Here is a 19,130-nt window from a genome sequence, read left to right on the forward strand (position 1 = left end):
TCACTCCTCCTTTTCAAACAGGGAGCTGAACAGTAGCAGGAGTCATTGGCCCTTGCTGCTGTCAAAAAAATGTAATGAAGAGGAAGTGGGGGGCAGGACTAGGTCCTGTTGCGTATGTCTATGGAGCGCGGATCTGTAGGCACACAGGTCAGGAGCCTGTACGCAGTGTGTCCCCCCATAGCAAACAGCTTGCTATGGGGGACACACAAAGAAGAGGAGGAGCCGTGATCGCCGGAGAGTGACCTGAGAATAGGCAGGTCAGGGCCAGTCTGTGCAATGCCTCTGCATTGCTCAGAGCAGGCTAGTTTTTGTATTGGTTATTTTCATTGAAAAAAAAATTCAGACTTTAGTAACATTTCAAAGAGAAGTTTGGCTGTAAAAAACATGCCATACCTAGGTGGATGCAGCATCGGTCCAATGGTGCACCTGTCCCCTGATGTCTTCAAGACTAAGAACTTAGCGATCAAACACTGCTGATTTCTCAGTTCACAGTGAGCAGAGAGAGGTGACTGTTAGCCAACAGTTCTCTACCCCTTCCAGAATGCACTGGAGCTCCGGGCTGCGGAGGGGGTGGGAGTGGCTGGCTAATACATGGCTCGAATGCCGAACAATTTTTTGCCCAAAAAACGAAAACGTCGTTCATTGGGTGATCCGATGGTGCCATCAATGATTTTGAAAGTCGGCTGACCAAGTCACAAAGTTCACATCATAACAGGCAAAACGTCTGCTCCTTCCAGGTCACGGCTCATGCGCAGATTCTTTTTGGAAAAACGATCGTACAATTTGACCATCGAGTCAAAAATCGGTAGTTTTTCACGAATTTTCCAACATGCGCGATCACCGAAAAGGGGAGGAACCATGAAAATTGGCAGGTGCCACTGACCCACTAACAGAGCGAAAATTGGCCGATTATTCTTAGGTCTGATTTCCGCACTAAAAATCGGTCAAATTTCGACCCATGTATGGCCAGCATTAGCATCCCACTGAGAGGCTGAGCCACCTGCTGGTAAGGAATCTGGAAGGATCCGGACTTTAAGTTGAGCTCTCTTCAGAGCCTGGACTGGCACTGTGACATCAACAGACAGCAGACTTCAGCTCACTGACAGCTGAAAACAGGTCACAGGCATGCAGAACGAAGCACACTACTGTGACCCACAGCTTTAGATCTACTTTAGCATGAAGGTGATTGAGGATTTTTTTGTGTATTTGTACGCATAACTTGTAGTACAGCAGTAGAATCACATTTTTTGCCCCACAGAATGTCTATCAAAAGAGCCTAAAAAAATGCACTTTTTAAGCATTTTATCAGGCACGTCTATTAGTGTTTGGGTACAAAAACTTTAAATTCTGCCCTGAAAATGGTTGTATAGTTTTTCAAACTTCACATGAACACTGAGGTGTTATCAGGCCATTGAGACAATTGGATTCAGCTTCAGAGTTGTCACATTTTGGAAATCTTGAGACAAAACCCTTAGGGTGAATGAGGGTTGGAGGTCTGACCGACTTGGTTGCAAGCTACTAATAGCAGAATTTATTCACACTATGCATGCAAGATCAAAATATTTAGTTCTCCATATTTGTGGACTTTTTTCTGTATAAATGGTTGTCTGATGGTCTCCAATCACTAATTTGCATTTTTAGACACCATTTTGTTTTAAAACTATCTCAGGCATTACTTTGAAAACTGAGAAAGTAGAGTTTTGGAAGAAAATAGAAAAACAAGAAAAAAAAAAAGGTCACCAGATTCGTAGGCTAGTATGGAAAAGAAAACGGTCACACGGATACTTGTTAGGCAAGATGCTTCTTCTGTGAACTGTCAATGAGTTTCTTCTGTGAGCTGTCAATGAGTTTGTTATTACTCTGCCTGTTTAGCGTTCTAGAGCCATTACTGTAGACAGCTTTTGTAAAAATCTGTCAATTCAATCTAAAACAAGCCACTTCCCCATTCTTCTAGTTTGCATCTAGGAAAAGGGTCATTGGAAAAGGGTCATTCAAATTGGTCACAAAAACTAGCAAATAGGGAAGCTGTATAACCGATTTAAAAAAAAATAAAATAAAAAAAAAATAAAAATAATGGAGGTTTGGCTCCCATACAGCAAATTGATCTTGTAATTTACCCTTTCCTTCATTCATCTATTGACAAAATGCCATGTATTTGCTTCATAAGAAAAGAGGAGGATCTCTCCTTGTCCATTCACAGCATGTCTTGTGATCGCCATTAACCAAACACATTGATCACAAGTGGAAATGCGAGGTAAAAGCCCTACCCTTCTCCCTCTGCCACCAATCTCATCAAACCCTGCTGCAGGCAGCAATGATGGCAGTGCAACAAAGTCCACCTACAGACAAGAGGAGAAAACCAGGGAGAGACTTTATGAGCTAGAAAGCCTGGCAACAATGGGCTTTTGACAGGCAGGTGGCCATTGTGAGGAGGATGCCAACTGGCTTTTTTGGAGATTTGTCACAAAGATTGATGGTTTTCGGAGCATTAACATTCTTATGCAAGTATGCTTATGATCATTTATGCAGTAGCTTTTGGTTGATTGCTTATTTTGTATACCAGTTAATTGTTGTGGGTTAGCTGAATAAATCATAGAAATTTTTTCTAATATACTTACATTTTCCCAAAGTCTTCTAGCTGGTTTCAACACTATCTTTAGGTCGCATGCTGCTGAAAAGGTTCCTAAAGACAGAGGATGTCCACCCAATCAGACTGGTGGGTATTCATGCGTTTTTAGGCCAATCAATGAATCCCAGCTGAGTTTGCTCAGGAGGAAGTAGATTGAGCAGGATTGATTTTACAGGCTAAAAGATATAGATTCAGTTAAGGCAGACAATGCCTAGAGCGCTTCTACATCTCCTCTCTTTAGGCACAAATGATTTTGCTTGATGCAAACTCGCATGTTTGTAGAACAAACTTTCATTAGAAAAATGTAAAAAAGGACAGTTAATCATCATCAAATATCTCCATGTAGCTAAACTGTGCCTGTGCTTTGCCGTGCAGGGCAAAGCAACAAATTCACTTCAATCCCCACTACATAGCAGCAAATACCCTGTAAAGCCTTCAAGGGCCAAGGACTCTTAATCTAACAGCATGGATGCTTGACCAACGCGCTCCTCCACATCTAGGTGTTCCAGATTTTTCCTTTGCTTGCTCTTGCAGCAGCAAAACAGTAGTGGAAGAGCAAAGGTGCAATTCATGCAAACTGGGCATTGTGCCCTGCCAAACAAAGCACAGGTTTGCTATAAAACTGAACTCTAGGCAGATATAAAAAGGCACAATCAATTGCAGCTCTGTAATCATTAACACATCATTGCATTGATTTTAATGTAAGCATTGTAGTTATCCACATTTGACTTGGTATGGAGGAGATGAGAACAAGGAGCTGCAGCACAACAAAGCATTCTGATAGAAGAAGAAAACAGTGATGGAGAGGATCACTTAACAGTTATATCACTGAAGGTTCGATATGCATTTATGAATACTCATTTGTCACTATTATCATCTTTAAATGTTAAGGGCTCTGTGGGGTGTTTACTATTTACATTTTTTGTTGTTTTAAAAAGGTAAAATTTTTTGAGTAGCGCAGCATCAACCTATTCCTAATTTTTCACTGTGCTGCTTCTCATCTCACTGTCTAGGTCCAGGCTGGATGCAAAAAGACAAGGGGAATACCGCTCAGGAAGCAATCAGCATCAAACCAGACCAGGTGCAGACCCTGGCTTGCCACCACGTAACATGCATCAGGAAGAAAGGTTGGCCGCACATAGGAGAAATGATGAAATAGGTGCATATAGTTTATTACTCCATAGGACATGTCCATGGATGTTAATGCGTTTCACACGAACATGTGCTTAATTATAACCAGTCAGGGTGGATAAAAATCAATGATTTTTACAAAAAAAATAAAATATCTGATTTTTTTTTATTTAAATCGGATTATTTTGAATAAAATGCTTTTTGAGGAAAATATATTACCATCCAAAGGTTATTCCATCATGAAATAAAGATTAGTTTTTTAATTATGTTTAATTTTTTTGGTAAATAAATTCCATGAATCCATTCACAATGTCATGCTCTTCCAGAGGTTTTTGTAAGATTATTGGACAGTTTCTCTGCCTACAAGATATTATCACAGATGCTTGGTTTACTTTTGCAGTTCTCAAAACTGAATTGGACTCAGCGGAGATCACATGCCTCTTCTTCACAGCAAAAATGTTATAACATGAACAGAGTTAAGAAAAAGACCTTAATCCTAACTTCTACAAACCTATGAATACAGAATCAACCCCTTCACTGCTAAGCTTCAAGAAGTTCAGTGAATAGAAACAATATTTTTCTGATTGTTTGGAGTGGAATAGATCTGCACAAGAAGAAAGTGAAACCAAGTGTGAGGAGGAAGGGGCTGACAGTCTAAGTTTCTGAAAATATATATATTTTGTTTAGCCAAATTAGTTAAACATGGATGTTTAAGCAAATAACACATGCTGTAATGTTATTGTTTCAGATGAATAAATCTATTTAAATTGATATTATTAAGGTAATGATTATTTTTCTCCTTCCTAAGTACAACAGAAAAGTTGTCCAAATATGAATGATTAACCTATTAAACTGGGGATAAAAAAAAAAACTAATATGAAAAGTTATTCTAAAAATCTTCATCTACTTGCATATTAAAAAGTTATACCAGCAAGAATTAGTCTATGTAGAAAACTAGGATTTAAATCAAGCCTTACTGACTAGTGATTTAAATCGTGATTTAAATCAAATCCACCCTGTAACCAGTAATAATAATTATTAAGATTATTGAACCATGATTAAGCACGTGATTGTGTGAAATGCGTTAACATCCATGTACATGTCCAGGTGCTTTTGGAGTCCTATGGATTAATAAACTATATGCACGTATTTTATCATTCCTCTGGTATGTGGCCAACCTTTCTTCCTGATGTAGGTCCAGGCTGGGGTGGAGACCTGTAAGTTAAAGTGTTACCAGAGGCCTGTAAGTGTTACTAAATTCACAACAGTAAAATCAGTCTGTATATGCAGTAAAGCATGCTTGTTATACTCACTGTGAAACCTAGGAGCTTAATCCTCTACACTGTGTAAAAATGATCAATTTAATCCTGTCTTCTCTGATCCTCCCCTCTTCCACTGTCCTCGACTCAACTCCTGATAGAACAGAGCTTTGGGGGCAATCTGCACATGCTCAGTTTGGTGTTTATTGCTAGAGGTTTTTTTTTTTCCTTGGGAGAGTGCATGTGATCAGCACAGGGCCGATCTGCCCAGTCCAGACAGAGGTCAGGGATCCTGCAGTCTTTTAGGGCAGTGAGAAGAGAATAAAAACTCCTCCTACAAGCTTTAACCAGTGCTCTGCTGGAGATTGATAGAAGTCAAAAGACTGTTCTAACCGCTAAGAAGAAAAAGTATATACTGCTGATGAGAAAAGGTATTTAGTAGTTTATATTTACTAAAATAATTGTATTTCTGTGTTCTGTGTACTGTGCAAGACCAGATCTAGTGAATGCAGGGTCCTGGAATTATTAACCTTTTAAAAAGTGAAACTACAGCAGATAAACGTCAGGACCCCTTCCCTGCAGAGCTGAATGCATATCAGAACTGAATGGGCAAATATAAATCTTTTGAAAGGTAAAACAGCTTTCATATGTATTTAATTTGTGAACTTAGCTGTTTGTTCAACTTTAAAAGATAAGTTCACCTTTTGTAACATGTTACACCCATATTAAGGGTGTAACATGTTATGATTGGACTGGCCCCCCCATCCCCCATTGTGACAGCTAGCGGGGGATCTTCGCCTCATCCCTAGCTGTCAAAATTTTTTAAAAACCCCACCTGGTAGCGTCACTCATTCACAGTATTCTGTGAATGGGAGAACTACAAGTTCCAACAGCCTTTGCGGCTGTCGGCTTATAGTTTTCAATGAACTACCACAGTGCTCCACAACGCCGTCATAGTTCATGGAGTCTTCCTGTCAGTAAGTATCTGCTTGCCTGTACGGGATGTACAAGCAGATACACTCAAAAGGTCAGGGGGAGACCTGCATGGCACCACTGATCTGCTGATCGCTCGTGCAATGCTTTAGAAACAAAAAAATAAATGCACATTTTTTCACCTGCAAAAAATGTGCATTTACTATTTTTTGTTAAAAGGTGAACTTATCCTTTAAAGCTGAACTGCAGGAAACCTAAAAAGTCTTACAGTGGGGCTGCCCTAACACCACATTTGTTAACTGCTGGTTTCTACTGACAGAATTTGGAAAAGCAGGTTTTACTTACTTGATTCCTCCACTACTGCAGCCTCCTCTGCGCTAGTAGACAGCATAGCCTCTTCTGTCCCATGCTCCAGCAGTCTAAGATCCTCTGAAGTCATTGAGACTGATGTAGAGTCCAAAGCGCTGCATTTATGTGAGAATGCCGAGGGATAGTCCACCTGAGCATAGGGAGCACTGTCTGCCAGGAGAGTGGAGGATTGGGTAAGCAAAAGTGCTTTTACTGTCCCCTACACGAAGCGTGCTGATAACCCTTGCAGTGTGGGAACCGTGCCGCTGCAAAGGAGAATTTTTACTTTTCATTTTGGTTTGAGTGGGAGGGAAGGCATTTGCACCATGTCACACTGTAAATATGGTTAGCCCTATTAGCCTTTAAAAGAGAAGCATGGGGTTTGGTTTTTTTCCCCAAATTATACTTCTCTAGGTGGATGCAGCATCAGCCCGATGCGGCATCTGTCCACCGGCAGCTCTAAGTGTGAGAACTTAGAAATCACATGACCACCGATCGTAAGCTGCTCTGAGCAGAGAGAGTGGTGACTATCAGTCACCGCTGCCTGCTCTGGGCCCCCCTGCATTCACTGGAGCACTGGGCTGTGGAGATGGTGGGAGCAGCTGGCTCTGGCTCTCAGAGGATCGCTGAGAAGCTGAGCCAGACGCCGCTACAGTCTCTGGGTTGGTTCCGGACTTTAAAGCTGGGATCTTTCCCCAGCATGAACTGGCTGAGTGACGCACTGCTGTCAGCTGAAAACAGTTCCCAGGAGTGCAATACGAACCGCACTCCTGTGATCCACAGGAGAAGTACAGCCAAAATTGAATTTCCTGTACTTCTTTAAAGGGCTACTAAAGCCACAACATTCAAAATCAGTCTGTACATGAAGTAAAGCATGCTGGTTATACTCACTGTCGAACTTAAGGGGTTAATCCTCCACATTATGGAAAAAGGCTGTTTGATCATGTCTTTTCTGATCCTCCCCTTCTACTGTCCCCAATCCATCTGCCATTGTTAGAACAGCAGTAGCAAGTCTACACATGCTCCGTTTGGTGCGTATTGCTAGAGAGTTTGTTGATCGGCACAGAGCCAATCAGCACTATCCAGACAGAGGTTATGGGGTCATGCAGCCCAATAGGACGGTCAAAGGAGAATGAAAACTCCTCCTACAAGAGTAACCAGTGCTCAGCCGGACACTGATAAAAGTCACAAGACTGCTACATACTTTTGATGAGGGTATTTAGCAGTTTATATTTACTAAAATAATAGCATTTCCATGTTGTGTGTACTGTGGAAAACCCGATACAGTGAATGCAGGGTCCTGGGTTTAGTAACACTTGAAGGCATATGCTCTCTGCAAACACACTACATCATACGAGGAATAGCACAAGTATTTTGTGACAGAGAGCTGCGGATTGTCCCTGCCTCTAAAAGTAAGCAAGGATGATGGAAGAGCATAGCCACCAATACAAGGAATAAAATTACATTTGCTGGAGTGGGTATGGAATTAGCATACAATAATAATTTCAAATGTTAAAAGCGGTTGTAAAGGCTGCAGGTCTCTGTATTAAGCCCTCTTGCACACTTGACATTTGACAATGCTGGTAACGTTAGCTGTGTAAAGTTTTTCAGCATTTTTGCATTCGCGTTTAGCAGCTTTTTATTTTTTACAAAAAAATAAATAAAAAAATGGGGGGGGGGGGTCAAAATAAGTCCAAAAACGCCGGTGTTCAGCATTTTACCGCGTTTTTCAGCGTTCAAGCATTTTTACAGCTAAAAAACTCCTCTACAAACCCATTAGTTCTGGGGGTTCATGGACACACAGGATAACATGCTGGGGGGTTTACTAGCCGGAAAAAAAAACTGTCAAAAACAGCAGCTATACAAACATCAAGTGTGCATTAGGGCTAAGGCAAAAAAAAACCTTCCATGCTCAGTTCCCCCCTCCAGCCCCTCTTATATTTATCTGATCTTGATCCAGTGATGTGCATGATAACAGAGGCTCTCCGACCTTCATTGGCTCACAGACAGCAGCGGGAGCCATTGGATCCTACTGCTGTCAATCACAGCCAGTGAGGAAGGAGCGGGAGTCTGTGTGTCAATGAAAACACAAAGCCAGCTCAGAATAGAGCCCGCATGAGTGCCTCCATAGCAAGCCGGCAGGGGACCTGAGATGAGAAGGATCGAGGCTGCTCTGTGCAAAGCCATTGCACTGAGCAGGTAAGTATGACAGGTTTATTTTTCAAATTAATTAAATCAATTTAATAATGGTTTATGTCAAGCAGGGCCGGACGGTCCATTTAGAAACTTGGGCACTGCCCGAGAGCCCGGGGCCAGTAGGGGGCCTCATGAGATGCCCCTGGTACCTTTTCATAGGCTTTGAGTTTGGGCAAGGACACAGGGGCCCCATGATCCCCTATTGCCAGGGGCCCTATGAGTTGTCAGTCCGCCCCTGATGTCAAGTCATTTTTTTTCTTTTATTTTCCAAGACCTAATGTTAGGAACCCTCAAGCAATCACCAAGATCTTCCAAGCGTTTGTCATTTTAGAGCCTGTTTGCAACAATATAGTTACATAGTTGGTATGGTTGAATAAAGACACAAGTCCATCCAGTTCAACCTCTGCTCTTTTGAAGGAAACTAAGTAAAGATGTTTTTGAAGGTTACTTTGTGATTTATTTGATGTTGAGAAAATGCACTTGAATTTGTGTTTCTGCTAGCATGGTGTACAGAGACAAGCAAAGTCGGTGAACTAAACAACCATTAAACTATTATGTACAAAGGAAAAAGCCCCAAATGATCAGTTTAGAACACTTTTGATGTCACAGGTACTCGTGGTTGTGCAGAGAAAGCTGTAATTTACTTGTTACTACCTTTCTGTCAGGATGGATTCACGCCATCTGTCTGCATGCTATGAATTACTGAATGGCTTATGTCTTACCAAATCTAAAGCCCATTCAATAGGACTACAATACACCAATGTTTGCTGCACATTCAAAGAGCTTTTGTGTCCATGTTCTTATTGTCATGTCTAGTTCAGCTCACAACTGTGTAACAGTTAACAAGGCAATATTCTAAGAAAGTAGAATGAAGTAAATCTGTTTACTATATAAAATCACACAGCTATTTGTGTATGGGGTCAATGTGTTAAAACATTCTTAAGTGATTACTTCTATCCTTTAGTGTAACAACAAACATTGATATGTACATTGTTTATAGAGGGCAGCTTGAGCTCCTAATATTTGCATGCCTGTACTGCATATGATCCAGACATAAGAGGAGAGGGTGGATCAGTCTGTGCCTACCACCTACACCACATCCGCCCCCTCATCCCAATCCTTGGATACTAATACCAGACGCAGCAGCACCATGGGGGGAGGGGAACAAGGATACTTTGTCAGAGATGTTGATGAACGCAAAAAACAGCTTGTTCTGCTTTGTGAAGACAACATACAGTCCAAACATCAATCAGGTTCTACATTTCACTGCAGTGTGATCACAAGGCTTTTCTTATATATAAATCAGTTAATCACTCAGATGGCCAAGAAGTTAAACAATACTTATTGTTAGATGCCAGTCATTTGTAATCACTGTGTGGAGTACAAGTTGGCGTGACCTGAAGCAACCTCAAAAGATAAATGCAGAGCTTTATTGGACATGTGCCATTGGTCACATGGAGGTAACCCAATTTCAGCATTCTACACCATGTGACATTTGTAGATCCTAGAGTACACAGAGTTGGAGTTATACTAGGGTACTGTTTAGTTTGTTGAGGGGAAAAGAATACTTTTTTTTTTTTACATGACAAAGACCAGTCCTGAGATCCTGCAATAGCCATCATTCCCAGGATTACCACTGATGGGTAAGGCGGGGGATGGGTGCAAAACAAAGAAGAAAAACAGGGATATCAAGATACAGACTGACACAGAATAGAACATCCATTTCATGCTTCCTAGCCTAAAGGCGCAGTCTTCTCTTTCTACTGCCTGAAGTTATAATGGATGCTATTGTATTTTAAGTAAATGTATAGTCAAATGGATGACATTCAGTTTTCTACAGCACCATGTATCAGACAACTGTCTTTTTTTAATTTTGCTTGTTTACACTGTATTTCACGTATCCATGCTGCTGATCCCCTCCAGCCACTTTCTGTATGCATGCGCTCATCCTAGCGTCAGTTGTGCATCACGGTTTAGAACCAACTTCCCAATAGTCACAATACTGTGCCCCAGCAATGTATATCAGCTTAGAAGTTGATAGTCTCCATCAGGGGATCACATGACAGCACTGGAACACAAATGGGAGGCAATTGTTATTCTGTTGAAGGAAGTGTCTGAGCAAAGAACCGTTGTGGCAGGATCAACAGCTTTTTACTAGAAGCTGAGCCATGCACACTTGATAAAAAAAAAAAAAAAATGCCAGTGCTCTTGGCATTAAAAAAATGCCAATTTTGAGCATTTTTGTAGTAGGGTTTAGCATTTTTTTCTGCCCAAAAAAACGCTCTCAAAAACACAAAACAGAAGGTTTTTTCTTCTGCCTCTAAAAACAGTTTTAAAAAAATGCCCCTAGACTACCTAATTTGAATGGTCACATAGCATACCATTAGCTGCTTCTACAGGCAAAATGCTAAACTCCTCCAGGGGCAGTGTTTTTTTAAGCCAGTGTGCATACAGCCTTATGCCCCGTACACACAATTAGAAAATAGTACAAAAAAATTTTGCCGAACCACTGATCGAAGGATTTTCTCTTTGTTGATGAGCAGGATGTTTTAACCGATAATATTGTAAACAAAAAAATCCGGTTGAACAACAGTGAAAAATGTTGTTTCACATACGAACGACCGATTTTCTATGTGGTGGTATGACAGTCGTATGAAAAAAATCTATCAAGCGCTATCACTCATGAGGGGAAACAGAAGATGACTCGGATGTTTATGTTCAAGGAATCTTGATAAACACGAACGAAAAATCCAAATGTTAAAAATAGATTGGCCTAATGAGATAATGAAACCAGACTGATGCAGATTATATTTTTATGTATCACTATGTATATAGGTAATGTAATAAACTATATTATACTTATTGCTGTGACTTGTGTATATCGCTCGTTCTGCCCGGAAGGGCGTGGCTAGACGGTCACACGCACGCTACATCACTTACGCTTGTACGGAAGACGTCAACACTACATATTGCCCGAACAATTTTTTTTGATTGGTTACTGTGGGCCACGATTTCGACCAACGAATGAACGCCTCTAGGTCCTCAGATGACAGATCGGTCGATTTTCTAATCATGTGTTCCCACCTTTAGGGTCCATTCACACAGGCGATTGGCACACCCTGCTAAATCCAGAAGCAAGAATCTGCAGATTCCTGCATCTAGAAAAACAGGCGCTTCTGAAGAGATGTGACCATTCAGGCCAAACATTGACAGGCTGAGAGCGGCCACAGCTATCCATGACTGTTCGTACAGACAGTGATTATCTGCATTGATCGTGGCTGGATACAGACCTAAATCCAGGTAGTCACTGGCTGTGTGCACAATCATGGATAGCTGCGGCCGCCGTCGGCCTGTCATTGCCTTGTATGGGCTCAGCTGCCACAACACACACACACACACACACACACACACACACTTTTAGACCACTTGTGCCCAAATCAAGGGCACTTTGGTATATTATGTGTGGCCCTCGAAACTCAGCAGTTTATTGTGGATAATAGCACTGATCTCTACTAGCCTCATGTAACATGCTCCCAGTTTTGTATCAGCTTTTGCAGCATATCCCCAGCCAAAAATGTATCCTATCCACACTCTCTGACCCTCGTTTCCTCTATTAGGTCTGCAGTCCCTGACAGCCCTCTCATGCATTACATATACTGAAGATTATGTGTGGCCCTTTGGCGATGTCAGGGGCTGCATCGGAGGCCCCCTTTAGCTCATAGGTTGACAACTACTGCTCTAGACACAAGAAATCACTAGGAGTGCCAATTGCCCTCATACATGGACCCTTAGAGACTGACAACATATTCTGAAGCTTATGAGGTTGTGATTCAGCCTAGATCTGCTTTAAATTTACTAGCTAGAAGGGTACTCCAAGTTTTGCTGATGGAGGAAATACAGAAGACATAAGACAACTAGTAACATTTGTAAAAAGTCTGTTCTCATTTCCCAGAGTTGTGTAATGAAACCCTTGTGACTCGGCCGATAGAGAAGTCTCACATGACTGCAATCTGGGTTCTACAGACAATCCTAGGCTCTGTATACTGCACTGACAAGGTCTCCTAGGGTTCACCAGAAGAAATAGGTCACGGGAATCCCACACTGATCCATTCTATTCCATACACCGTGCCCAATGCTGAGAATGCAAACTGCCCTAAACTAGATCACACTACATGTACACTAACATGTTTTAGCATTGACTGCTGGTGCCTCTCTAGCTTATTGCACGGTTATGTCTTTTTTAACTTTAGCATGTACAAATGTACATTTCCTTCAAGTCTCTACACAGTAGCATTGTATGATGTGCTGCAGTGACCTGCAACACCATGCGATTTGCTGAGAAAAAATGCTCAACCCAGCAGTGTTGTAGTATGAAAAGGGAATCATTGCTTTTTATGTGCCTAGTGTTGTGGTTTGGGCTTTTTTGTGCAGAAAAATGGAGATCACCATATAAAGTGGGAACATTTCTGTGTAAATTAAAATCAACACAACTAGTAGTTAAAGTTAAGTCTACTTTCTGCAAAAATAAGATATAACGCAACCACATTTGCAGAAAAAGATATGTGCATTTTTTCAAAAATGTTTGCAAACGAGCCTGGGAAGCATTGTAACCACCATCAGTGGATGACAGGTGCAATGCATGGGCTCCTGTGGACTTTTCCTCCAGCTCTGTCAGTCATGAGGTATGAGGAAAGTATCAGTGTGGTGATCACCAGACCTGTGTTTCACTGAGAACTATGGTGTCCGTTTATGACACAGAGAATAGCTGCAATTCAGAGGATCGCAGCTACTCTCTGGTCATTCACAGTTTAGGACACTCAGGAGATCAGCAAGGAGCAATGTCAGCCCATCACTGGAGATCTGTGTTCTCCTTCCAGATTCTCCAGTCCAGAGCTGGAGAATCGGAGGAACCGCAAACTAAGCAGCGATAATTTACCTCTGTTCAGTAAACTGATCTTTTACTCTAATCTCACGAGATTATAGTAAAATCAGCCATTTTCCAGTGTTTGTAGACCGTTCTCCCTTCGTTCGGAAAACTGATCTACACCGCTTCATAAAAGGCATTCACAGGAGAACTGTGTTCGAGAATTTCGGAGAACTGAGCAGCAATCATTTACCGCTGGTTCATAAACGGACACCTACAAGTCCATTTGCCGTGGAGGCAGATGTGACTTGTAGTTCATTCATTCATTCTCAGATCTCTGTGAATGAATGATGTGGCTGTACAGGCAGAGCACCGCATACCCACAAAAATGTAAAAACTGACAACTGCTGCATGGGAGAGGTGTTCGGCTTGTTACTATGTTAAACCCTAAATATGGGTGTAACATGTTCTAAAAGGCGAAGTTAGGCTTTTAAGCAGACATTTACCCTATATATAATTTTTCATGATTACCACCCCCTTACGGAGTTGGAGAGCACTTTTTTTTTGGTACTTTTTCAGCAGGTTCAAAACCTGTATTTACAGGTTTCTCACCTAGCTGAGACTGAGTCTTTAACCCCTGCCACCATCCAAAGCTCCCTGGGACATGAATGTTAAACACCCCAGGAGACCAGCTCAAAAAAAAAATGGGAAAAACAGCAAGCTTCCTGATGACATCAGAAGAGAATATGGTGGCATGAGACCCAGAATGCTGAGACCAAGTGATGGCTTACACTAGACAATGCTGGATTGGCTGGCCTGTATTTCTTTGGACAACCAAGGGGGGGGGGTGAAGTTCCTCTTTAGTCCCTGTTCACATCAATGCGTCCCCAAAGTCATGCAACTTTGAGGTCTGATTATGATGTGCAACTTCATTGTCACTTGCTGCCACTCAATGCAGCTTGAATAACAGAGGCCAATGCAAATCACAATGAAGTCACACAAAATTGTGCAGGTGTGATTAGAACAGTTCCATTGAAAGAGATATAGGATGCGACTTGTCATGCAACTTTGAACTTACATATTGAAATGATGTGAACCAGGGCTTAAAAGAATAAGTTCACCTTACGAAACATTTTTAGTGTGGAACATGTAACATGTTCCCATAGCCACAGCTGCCGTCCACCCTTCCTCTGACAGTATGGGGAGAGGTCTCCCCGTACTGTTAACTCTGAAAGCAGCGCGGCTGTGCGGGGCTCCGCCCACACGACCGCATCATTCATTCACCAACCGTGGGCTTGTAGTTTTCGATGAACTACCATGGCGCTGTGGAGCGGTAATTCATGAAGCTGTCAGTATATCTGCTTGCTTGTACACCCCGAAAGACAAGCAGATATTCTGACAGCTCTGCAGGAGACCTGCATGACATCAGCAATCTACTGATCACTGGTGCAATGCTTTCCAGGCTCCTGTAGACAAAAATAATAAATGCACATTTTTTTTACCTGCAATAAAGTGTATTTATCACTTTTGTCTAAAAAGAGAATGTATCCTTTAAAGCAGAACTAAACCCTCTTATTGTTTTCAGCCAAGGAAGCTGCCATCTTGGCCTCTGTTTGATCTGTAACTGCCATGGGCTGCACATGTGATCAGTTATGACACCAGCCAATTGATGGTTTGACAATTTGATTGAGAGCACAAGCAGATGTGACAGTTGGCATTCCTGGCATGTGCAGGGAACATAACTTTTTTTAAACCGGTAAATTGATGTGTTTAGTTGCACTTTAACACAGCATTTTTATGCCATTATTGTACCCCTAGCTGTAATAATTTCTCTTCCGCCCAGTCAGAGAGCATGTGCGGAGCTTATCAGAGATCTAACAGTGGCCATACATGTGTCAATAAATGATTGCTTTCTTTTCCAATCAATCTCTCCCAATAGGAATAATCACCCTAGCTGACAACCCACTCAATCACTATGCTACAGGGAGGTACACTTTGATAGCTGGAAGATACCATGTCTCGCTGTGTATTCTCATATTCTGATTGATCAAATTAATGAACAAAGCATCTCAATACTGTCATTGCAAAACCACTAATCATTTTCTAACCTAGCTGATGGACTCCATTTGATCGAATCCGATATAAACCAAGTGTAAAGCTGGTCATAAACTAGATTTTCAAACAAACAACCCTACAAAATTTCTCTGTACATTTGATGGCTTTGCCAAGGTTTACACTGAATGCGATTTCAAAGTGGTGCGATTTGGTTCCATTTAAAGTGCAACTTCAAACAAATGCTGATAGACACAGGTGTGATTTCAATGCCATTTACCTTATAGCCTATGAAGGTTAAAATCGCGGTGGGCAGCACAGTGGCTAATGGTTAGCACTTCCTCCTGGCAGTACTAAGGTTGTTGGTTCGAATCCCAACCACAGCAGCACCTGTCTGGAGTTTGCGTGTTCTCCCTGTGCGGGTTTCCTCCAGGTACTCCAGTTTCCTCCCACACTCCAAAGACATGCTGGTAGGTTAATTGGATCCTGTCTAAATTGGCCCTAGTATGTGTATATATGAATGTAAGTTAGGGACCTTAGATTGTACACCCCTTGAGGGTTAGGGACTGATGTGAATGTACAATATATATGTAAAGTGCTGAGTAAATTGACGGCACTATACAAGTACCTGTAATAAATAAGTGGTGAAAAAGTAATGCAGGAACTATTTTTCAAATTACACTACTTGGATTCACGCCCATTAAGCCAGTGCCTTAGAAATCTATTAGATGTGACCTCAGATGCGATTTGTAAATCGCATGTCACACCTAAAGTCGCAGTAATGTGAACCAGGGTTTTAGGAATGATGATCAAGAGAATGTGAGAATTTTGTTAGCTTTCAATTTTGAAATATGGACCTACTTGAACAAAAAAAAAAAACAAAAAAAAAAACCAAAACTACACGTTATTAGAAATGTGTTCAAGAAAAGTTTTCCATCTTATTCCTTTGAACCACAGTCAGAACAATCAACTGGCCGCTAACAAAACCAAAATTCCATGTGTGTGTGGCCACTGCAGGCAGATCAGAACAGACATTTTGCTAATGAAATGGGGGAAAGTATGGGGACTATTATCGGCACTGCATGTCCAATGACACCCCCCATAAAGCACATGGGCCCCCAAGGTGTTGGGTATACATTAGGGGGGTGATGGGACATGTAGTCCTGAAGATTAGTAGTCATACACGCTGTGACTTTACTATTCAATTTAGCCCGAGGTGGGAGGATGACCATGTCAGGGGGGGGCTCCTGGGAGACCCTGCAAGGCAGAGGAGCCCCCATAGATGGAAACTCCACACAACAAACTTTAAAAGGCTGCGAATGCCGCAGAGCCTACACACCATGGGGCCAGGAAACAATGTATTCCAATACACAGTCCAATCAGCTCCCATAGACTAGACTGCAGGGAGCCCGCACAGTGCTCAGCCAGGAATAGCCCAATGACAAGGCGGGGGAGCTGCTGTGTATACACTGACCTGTAAAGTGCGGTGTCAGATCTGGACGCCGCGGCCTCGGGTATCCAGCAGGGGGGCTTCACCGACCGTCACTCTGTCCACACTCGATGACGTCACTCCCGTGTCTTTTCTAGCCCTCCTCTTGACGTCATACCCCGGACGGCCGCAGCTCCGACATGAACAAAACACAATTATTCAGCCGGCTCCGCGACCTGGAACACCAGTCTACAAGGCACTGGCTGTGTATTGACCTCGCAGCTTATGAGGCGCTCCGGCTGCCTTGAATTGGAAGGAGGTCAGCTTAATCCAACCAAGACGCTGCGACACTACACACCGGAGCACCACAAACAGCACCGAGACTCACCGCCGAGTAACCCGGGGGGAGTGCTGGGAGGAGTCCCCAGGCTCTGCTATTAGTAGTGGGCGGGGCACTAGCGTCTAGCCTGCCCAATCAAAGCGTGAGAAGATATGTGACATCAAAGGGTCTCTGTAGCGAATGGAGAGGCGGGGCTTTGAAGAACACACCAATCGTATCACGGTATTGTTTCACGAGCTCCAATCAAATTACACGCTGGCTGTAAGGTCTTGTGGGGATCGGTGTGTGTAGAGAAGGAACGGAGTCCCGCCTTCTGTTTGATAGACAAACACTTTGTCCAATGACAGATGGCTAGGGAGGAAGTCGCTTTCTGATAGGTGAAGGGGCTTCGGTAAGGGTGCCTCAGAGAGTCAAAGTGAGCAGCATGAGTTCTCAGAAGGGGAACGTCCAGCGGTGCAGGCCACAGAAATACAAAAACGTGACTGTATATAAGAATGATAAATATGACAGCAGCTCCCGGACTAAGGTGAGACGGAGACCCTACCTGCAGTATGTTTATTGCCGGGGACACATGACTGCCTTTTGTAGCATGGCTGAAGTAACTGAGGCAGTCCACAGAAAGCTGTACTGAGAGAACTAGGGGGTAGTGAGAAGAAGGCAGATATGGGGGTGCATTATTGTTTGGAACAGGGGTCTCCAAACTTTTCAAAGGGCCAGTATACTGTCCATCAGATAAAGATAGCAAAGGGCCACAATCTAGCCCTCAGGGTGCAGTTTGGAGACCCCTGGTTTAGAGGGAGACAATGCCTCTGGAGTCTCTCCTGAGGATAAAAGCTGCAGAGGTGTCTGTTTGGGAGAGTAGTTGACTGTCAGTTCACACTTAGTCACCAGTCACACTGGTGCGACTTGTCATGCGATTTTATAGTTTCAAATCTCTTGAGAAGTCGCACCCTATTGTTCGCAATGGAAGCAGTCATATCACTGCGATTCCGACTCTGTCAAAGTCACACCGATTTTGAAAGTACGTCATGCACTACTTTTTGCAAGTTCAGGTGTGAGTTGCATGGACATCTTTGCATGAAGTCGCACAGACTGTCTTCCAAGTCGCGCCTGAAGTTCGATTGACATCCAGCTTTGAAATTGTGTGAATTCAAGTGAAGTCGCGCAATTTCCAAGTCGGATTTGGAGTGACCGAAGACTTAATCTGACTCTGAAAGCGTGTGATTTCACATGAAGTTACACGATTTCAAAGCTGCGTGTCACTTGTCTGACATCTATGTGACTTCACAGATGCCCATGCAAGTGGCACCTGAAATCCCAAAAAATAGCTCAGGAGCCTTTTTTTTTTTTAAATCCGTGTGGCACCGCAAAGTTGGAGTTGCACCAATTTGAATGGTTACATTGCTGACAATAGGGTGCAACTTGTCATGTAGTTTGAAACTGTCAATTGACATTACCCGCCTCCCGATCAACAGAAAGAGCCTAAGTTGCTGGCTCGGTCATGTGATCAGCTGTATCCAATCACAGCTGATCGCATGGAAATACGGAAATGCCGGTTATCGGCATTTCTCTCCTCACGAGCTGTCACTCTGACAGCTCGTGAAGAGAGGAGAGTCGGTAATGGGCTTTCCTTGGAGGGGACATGTACACTGATCATCAGGGCACTGATGATCAGTGTGCCCTGATGATGAGTGTAGCCCCAGCAGTGCCACCTGTCGGTGTCCATCAGTGCTCATCAATGCCACCTGCCAGTGCAGGTGCCTCATCAATGCCACATATCAGTGCCTACCAGTGCACATCAATGCCACATATCAGTGCCCATCTGAGCTGCCTTTCAGTTCCAGTCAATGCCACCTATCAGTGCTGCCAATCAGTGCCATATGAGTGCTGCCTTTCAGTGCCCATCAGTGATGCCTGTCAATGCCCATCAGTGCCACCTACCAGTGCCC

General features: G+C 42.8%; 2 protein-coding genes across 2 annotated transcripts in view; one reads left to right on the forward strand and one right to left on the reverse strand.

Annotated features, from left to right (window-relative positions):
* The window catches only part of ABHD17B (abhydrolase domain containing 17B, depalmitoylase), a 68,787-nt gene extending 51,532 nt beyond the window's left edge, over nt 1-17,255 (reverse strand). Inside the window, exon 1 of the mRNA XM_089691065.1 lies at nt 16,887-17,255. The gene's annotated coding sequence lies outside the window, so the exon portion shown is untranslated. The remainder of the gene's footprint in view (nt 1-16,886) is intronic.
* A 300-nt stretch (nt 17,256-17,555) lies between these two features.
* CUNH9orf85 (chromosome unknown C9orf85 homolog) overlaps nt 17,556-19,130 on the forward strand; it is a 46,470-nt gene continuing 44,895 nt past the window's right edge. Inside the window, exon 1 of the mRNA XM_089691067.1 lies at nt 17,556-17,707. Within this exon, the coding sequence (XP_089547193.1) occupies nt 17,606-17,707 (102 nt within the window). The 5' untranslated portion in view covers nt 17,556-17,605. The remainder of the gene's footprint in view (nt 17,708-19,130) is intronic.

Source organism: Staurois parvus, unplaced genomic scaffold, assembly GCF_062004578.1.
Source record: "Staurois parvus isolate SC_StPar_1 unplaced genomic scaffold, SC_StPar_1.0 ptg000549l, whole genome shotgun sequence".
In the NCBI taxonomy this organism is placed as follows: domain Eukaryota; kingdom Metazoa; phylum Chordata; class Amphibia; order Anura; family Ranidae; genus Staurois; species Staurois parvus.